At 39.4% G+C, this 6,654-nt stretch overlaps 1 protein-coding gene across 4 annotated transcripts in view; it reads left to right on the top strand.

Annotated features, from left to right (window-relative positions):
• The first annotated feature begins 432 nt into the window (after nt 1-432).
• The window catches only part of DNAAF11 (dynein axonemal assembly factor 11), a 31,646-nt gene continuing 25,424 nt past the window's right edge, over nt 433-6,654 (top strand). Inside the window, exons 1-2 of one of the 4 annotated variants that reach the window (XM_090138362.1) lie at nt 433-1,327; nt 3,710-3,877. In XM_090138362.1, the coding sequence (XP_089994488.1) occupies nt 1,279-1,327; nt 3,710-3,877 (217 nt within the window). In that variant the 5' untranslated portion in view covers nt 433-1,278. Of the gene's footprint in view, nt 1,328-1,352; nt 1,846-3,709; nt 3,878-6,654 lie in introns of those variants that run through there. The other 3 variants (XM_090138361.1, XM_031591240.2, XM_090138363.1) reach the window with 3 other exon arrangements.

The raw sequence follows: 6,654 nt of genomic DNA, 5'->3' as shown, positions 1-6,654 counted from the left end.
CTTTTCAATGTTGGGAAGTTGGACTAGATGACCTTTAAAGGTCCCTTCCAAATCAAACGATTCTATGATTTCACAAAATTCATTCAGGTAATGAGAAAAAAAATGACCAAAAAAATATCTCCTCTGTTTTTCCCAATCTCAGCATCATCCCTTCATACACCCACTGGTCTTTATAGCTTACTGAGAGCATGAGAAAGTAATAGCGTGCAAGTCTAGAGCCATGAAAAAAAAAAAAAACAACAACAGGGTTTTAGAATAACAAAATAATTTCGGTATTTCTGTGCAATGCAGTGTAGACACAGCACTTAAAATACTGGATGTAGACAGAATGAGATTTTTCTTATTATTATCGATTACCTTGAATGTGAGTTGTAATCTCAAGTCAGAAATTAATAGTTCTAGTAAAAGTCACAGCTGTAAAAGCTATTATTTGAAGGAGCCTGCAGTGTGATATGAAATAAATGAGCAGACAGCAAAAGGCCTTGCCCCCAGCCTTCATTTCTGTGGCTTTGTAGCCACGAGATGGTGCCGTCCAACCAGCTCTGTTTGAATCTTTGTCCTCAATGTTAGTTGGTTATGTCCAGTCAGACAGGGACAAATGCCAGGGACTTACAAACCCACGTGTGTAAACTTCAGTTTGCTCCTTTGTGTCTCATTACCTCCACAAAACTCGGTAGCTTTAACTCCATGACACCTCCTTTCTCCTACTACCCCCTAAATAGCAACAAAATTAGAAAGTTACGTTGTGATTTGTATTTTCATGGATTACATCCCAGCTAAGTGACCTAATAAGTGAAGATTTAAAAATAAACAAATAAATCTTTTTCTTAAACATTTGTAATGTGTGTGATTTTTCAGATAATAGATGAGCTTTAGGCTTGGTTGAACCTTCATGTTGTGGTTAACTAAGTGTTTTGTGGTGCGTGCTGACTTTCCTGATGTTTACACCTTGATTTGGTTACAATTGTACCAGTTTATGTTCTGTACCTGAAGTTTTGGAGTCACCAATTGTGGCTTCTACAGGGTTGTGACCGAGGAATGATGTGGCAATGAGTAGAATACATAAGCTTGTAATTACTTCATTGCTGAACTGTAATGGTTGTCATCATATCAGTGAAGGACTCTGTGAAGTGATGTTTTGAAGCATGTTATCCCCTCCACTTCCTTTGGGGTTTAGGTTGCTGTAACTACGCCAGTTGGGAACTTGTTTCATCAAGCACATGGAGCAACACTATATTATGTGGACTGCAAAGTAGGAAATTCCATGCATGAGGGTTGATGTCACTGAGACCTCCAGCCACGACTGACTCACTAAGTTGGTTGCAAGGTAGGTATTGAATGTGAAGTTTAAGTATGGCAATGACAAGTGGGAGTCCACAAAACACTGCAGGGGGCTGTAATAACTATGTACACAGCGTGGCACGTTTCACACAGCTATTTGAGCAGATTCATGCCTTAAATAGTGTAGTAAAAGTTTTTTTGAGACTGTGACCCGCTGGGACACAGTTAAAAGGTGAAGGACAGCAGTGTTCACTGCAAGCAGCGTGGTGGCAAATGAGGAGACGAGGACATCATGCAATGGATAGACAGAAGACGCAGCCTGAGGAAGATATTTCATAACTGAATGCCAAAGGAAGGAGCCAGGACACACTCATAGAAATCGTCATTTTGCAGTATAAATGGTGCAGGCGTTTCCAGCTTTAGCAGACACGCGGGCAGAGCTGAGGCTGCGCTGAGGGGAGCGGCACAAGGCCGGCGGCCCAGCAGCGCCCTGCACGTTGCCATGGCAGCGCGGGGCGTCCTGTAATGGCGGCGGCGGGGAGCTGCGGGCAGCCATGGTGCGGAGTGAGTGTCACACAGCCTTCCGTCTCACCTCCGGACCCCACCCTCCTTTCCCCACTCCCCAGCTACCATATTCCCTCTCCCCACACTTGTTCCCCATAACTTACACCTTTACCTCAATATTTATTGTTTTCTTCTGCAAGTTTGATTCCCTTATTCCCCCTAAAAACATAGGTAGCATACAGAATGTTAAACGTTCACTCCGTTCCCCATAGAAGGATCCCAAAATAGATAGATTGTGTTGGGAATGGTTGTCTCTGCCTTGCATACCACGTATTGAAAATGAGTGTTTCTGCATACTCTCTGCCACAATCATCAGCAAATGGAAATCTGGCTGTAATAAAACTGTCCAAAATAGTTTGCGTCACTTATTTTTTTTCTATTAAGGGTATAGCACATACAGATGTCTCCAATGTGTAAGTGTGCAGATCGTGGGATATTGTTTTCTTGCTCAAAAGCAGCTGTTTGCACTGGAAATACTGTCACTACAAGATCTGACACTAGACACATTGGAAAGAAGGCCATTCTTTTCTGTAATTTCCAGCATGCTTGCAAAGGAAGTTATTAGAAACGCTGATGTTTTTCAAATTTTCTGTAAATACTATTTAGTCGTGATTATTGCCATATTTCTATTTTATCTAATAATTTAATCAGCTTTAATCAATTTGCGGTTGAACAGAAGATGGTTTTTCAGATGCAGCAAACCTACCCACCTATCCAGGGGATGGGCTCACCTTTCCCAACACACTTCCTATGCAGACAGGATCAATACCAGCATCACTGATAAGTAATTCCGTATATCTGTAAACGTGACATAAATCAGATGAAATTTGGGTGAAAGAAGGGAAATTGAACTCTGCTTATTGCAAAAAAATGTAACATATTTGCAAAAATTATTTTGCCACTTTCCTAAAGGCCGTGGATAGAGGAGCTGTGCTGACACACACAGGTCTAAACCACACAGGTGCACAGATCATTGGGCTTTCAGCAGCCCTGTTCATGTGAATGCGTGCAGCTGTTCCAGGACCAGTAATAAAGACAGACCATTTATCAAAACCTCCTTGAGATAAAGAAGCAGTGAAGAAGAATATGTGTAATAAATGCATGCCAGGACCAATTGGTTTTCATAGATCTCTGTATTTATATATTTTTCTTTTTTTTATTATTTTTCTTCAGAGTGTTTTTGAAAGGCTTGTTAGGCTTCTGTAGGTTTTAAAAATATGAGCAAGTATCTATGCTTATTTGCTAAAAGTCCTGTTTTTTAATCAGTACTTCACTGTAGTTCACCGTTTATCAAGGAGATGAAAATACTAGTGCTTTTTTTGGTGCAGTGGACTGGAAATAAAGTAATCACATCTATCTCAAGAGCTAGCACTAGTTCTCATAGAATTTCTTTATCTTCATTATACAGATCCTTTTCACTGTTTGAAAGATTGCCTGGCACTAAACATTGCTAACTGAAAATTCTGAAGCCGGGTTTCTAGCGTCTTTCAGCCACTCTTCTGCTTGCTGCTGGTGCCTACACAGGATTACATATCATCCCAACACAAATGTTTATAAGCATGAATTAGTTAGAGCTTCGCCTCAAGCAAGGTTTGCTCTACACCTTTATGGAAGATTCAGCAGTTTTCATATGGATTTTTCTAAATGTTAGAGGTGGCTTAATTGCGTTTTATGAATTATAATCACTGTAGCAGGGTGAGCTGAAGTTGCTTGACACTTGTCTTTTATAGCAGAATTTCTTTTCGTTGATACTTGTCCCAAGTATCTATTTAGCATGATGGAACAAAAGATTTTAATGATCTAAAAAATTGATCATAATTCAAGTGGTGGAGATATTTTCCAATGACATCAACTATTTTTTCAGTCACTGAAGATCTTGTTAGAAGACGTGCAGAACATAATAACTGTGAAATATTTTCTCTGGAAGAAATCTCTTTACATCAGCAAGAAATAGAAAAATTAGAATACCTTGACAAATGGTGTCGGGATTTGAAAATTCTCTATCTTCAGAATAACCTAATTCCAAAAATTGGTAAGCATTTTCTGGATATGTTTTTTATTAAATGGAATTGGATGCATAGTAAGAAATATATGTATATCTTTTGCGTAATTCTTCATGGAATAGGAAGTGAGGAACTACAGAAAAGTTCTTTCTGACTCCGCTCCCACAAGATTTTATTTCCCTTTCACATTAGCAGACTTCTAAGAAGCTTAGAAATTTGCAGAAGGAATTTAAATGAAAAAGTTAGTATTGAGATACATGTCACTAGAATGTCAGTGTAGAACACCTTAATTGGTTAAGAACTTGTATGTGAAGGTATAACTCAAAGATCCTTTTCTTGTAACAGAGACAGTTCAATGCATTCCATAAACTGCAATATTTGAGAACCAGCTGTCTTCATGCTCATTTTTCAATTCAGTTTTTATACATATAGTAGGTTTTGTTCAGACAGAAATAATCTTCATTAAGATACAGTAATTGCTTTTGTGCATAAAGACGTATCGACAACGTACTGAGAAGTCTGAATGATCTTCCTTTACCACAGGAAGATGCAGTTCCTTATGATCTATGTTTTGTGCTCTTGTGATGCAGCTTTAAGTTTGCTAGGCGTATAGAATGATGTGATGTGGAGCCTTGATCTGGAAAAGCATAGATTCTACAGATGCTGTATAGATTGAATAGAGTGGTTCAGTTGGAAGGGACCTTCAAAGTACAACTGCCTGATCTCTCTGGAGCTAACCAAAAGTCAAAGCATATTATTAAGGGCATTATGAAGAATGGAAAATCAGAAGTGTTCACGAATGATATTAGCATATTTCTTTGAAGTTCCTTAAGAGGCAGAAAAAACAATCTAGAGTTTTAGGGTGAAATTCTGTGCTTGTGATTTGGAGGCAAAGGCTTTAAATCTTCTCAACTCCAAGCTGCCCTGAAGGAGCTTGTCAGGAAATTCCTAAGGAATATTTGTATTGATAACATCTGCATTTCTTAGAGTGGAGTAATCTTCTCTCAAAGAGAGGAAGATTTTTTTAAACTGCTTTATGCTGCTCTATCCCATCAAAATTGGAGTAAAAAAAGTTGTTTTTCTCTCCGTTATTTTGTGCTTAAGGCACAAGATCCTATCTTATTCTTTTGTCAGTGCTCATATCTCATAGAAACAGTACTGAATTCAAGAAGTAAACTACTGTGAAGTAGACAGCAATGTATCGATGCAGAACACACAGACATTAGTTACAAGCACACTTCTGTATATCAAAATATCATAGCTGCATGTTTTATACTGCCTCTGTGTGTCTCTTATTTTAAAGGAAACCCTTAACACCACCCTAAAGATCAGACTAGCCTACTGGTCAGTTAGCAAACTGCAAGGTATCCATATGCATAGAAATAAAACCACCAAGCTGTATAAACGAGTCCTGGCTCTTTTCTTTTCTATAAATGGGAAGAAAACACAAGATCACAGAATCACAGAATTGGCAGGGTTGGAAGGGACCTCAAGGATCATGAATCTCCAACCCCCCTGCCACATGCAGGGCCACCAACCATCCCACCTAATGCTAGACCAGACTGCCCAGGGCCCCATCCAATCTGGCTTTGAACACCTCCAGGGATGAGGCATCCACAACCTCCCTGGGCAGCCTGTTCCAGTACCTCACCACTCTCTCCGTAAAGAATTTCCCCCGGACGTCCAACCTAAATCTCCCTTCCCTCAGCTTAAAACCATTTCCCCTTGTCCTGCTGTCACTCACCCTTTCAAAGAGTTGATTCCCCTCCTCTTTGTAGGCTCCCTTTAGGTACTGATAACATTGTGTTCTACACTGCCTTACTCATATCATGCATACAGATACTGCAATTATAAAAATACCATAGAGAAAATATACAGCAAAATACGCGGCGTGAATCCTTGCTGAGAAATTAATTTCATTATCTATGAATTGAGAAAACACCTCTCCAAGGTGTTAGTTAACCAAGTGGTAGAATTCATGTCGTCAAACTTCCAGGCATCTATGTCTTAGCCAGTTACTATAGCCTCCCTTAGGAAGAAGACATATTTTCAATCCTGATTTAGTTCACTGGTTTTAGACAGCCAATTTAAGACAAGACAAATTGCACCCTGAATAACCTATTTCTCTGTATCGATTATAGGGGAGCCTAGAGAAGTAGCTCAGCTGTAGACACGATCTGTATCAGTTAGATGAATCTTCCTCTGCTTGAATTTCCTTGTTTGCCTCTGCAGGGCCATTATGTACAGCAGTTAGTCTGCACAGCTTGCGAATTAGAGTGTGAGGTAAACTTTCTGACTTCACTGGATAGGTTTTCCTGTCAGTCAGATCTTCAAAAAACCCGAGACTGGTGAAATCTGTGAACTGCATCATGAGTTAAAGCATGTATCTTGTATCAGAGTTGTGTCTCAGACCTGTGTGTCACCTTCCAAATGGCATTTGCATTTCCCGGTTATTTTGGCACTGGTAAAGTTTACTACTCCCCTACTCCCCTTACACAAAGGAGGAAATGCTAGCTATTCTGGCAGCAGTAAAAGAGCAAACATTCTGGTTCTGCTAATTTCACTAGTTTGTGATGAAAATAATACATTTTAGATCCCAAATTATAGAATGGTCTTGTTGTTGGCTGAGAGCTGCCTGCTATCTTATGTTTGGCCTGTAGAAACAGAAGTCCTGCAGCTTTAAATGAGTCATTGTACATATTCCAGTTATATCACAGTGACACTATGGATAAATTTGAATTACCGTATTTAATAAAGAGCAGCTTCACTCATTTATTTCTGTCAAATTGTGTTAATCTATCAGGGA

The sequence above is a fragment of the Phasianus colchicus genome, chromosome 3, assembly GCF_987193195.1.
Source record: "Phasianus colchicus chromosome 3, bPhaCol1.hap1.1, whole genome shotgun sequence".
Classification (NCBI taxonomy): domain Eukaryota; kingdom Metazoa; phylum Chordata; class Aves; order Galliformes; family Phasianidae; genus Phasianus; species Phasianus colchicus.
This window is presented reverse-complemented; position numbering and strand designations above follow the sequence as displayed.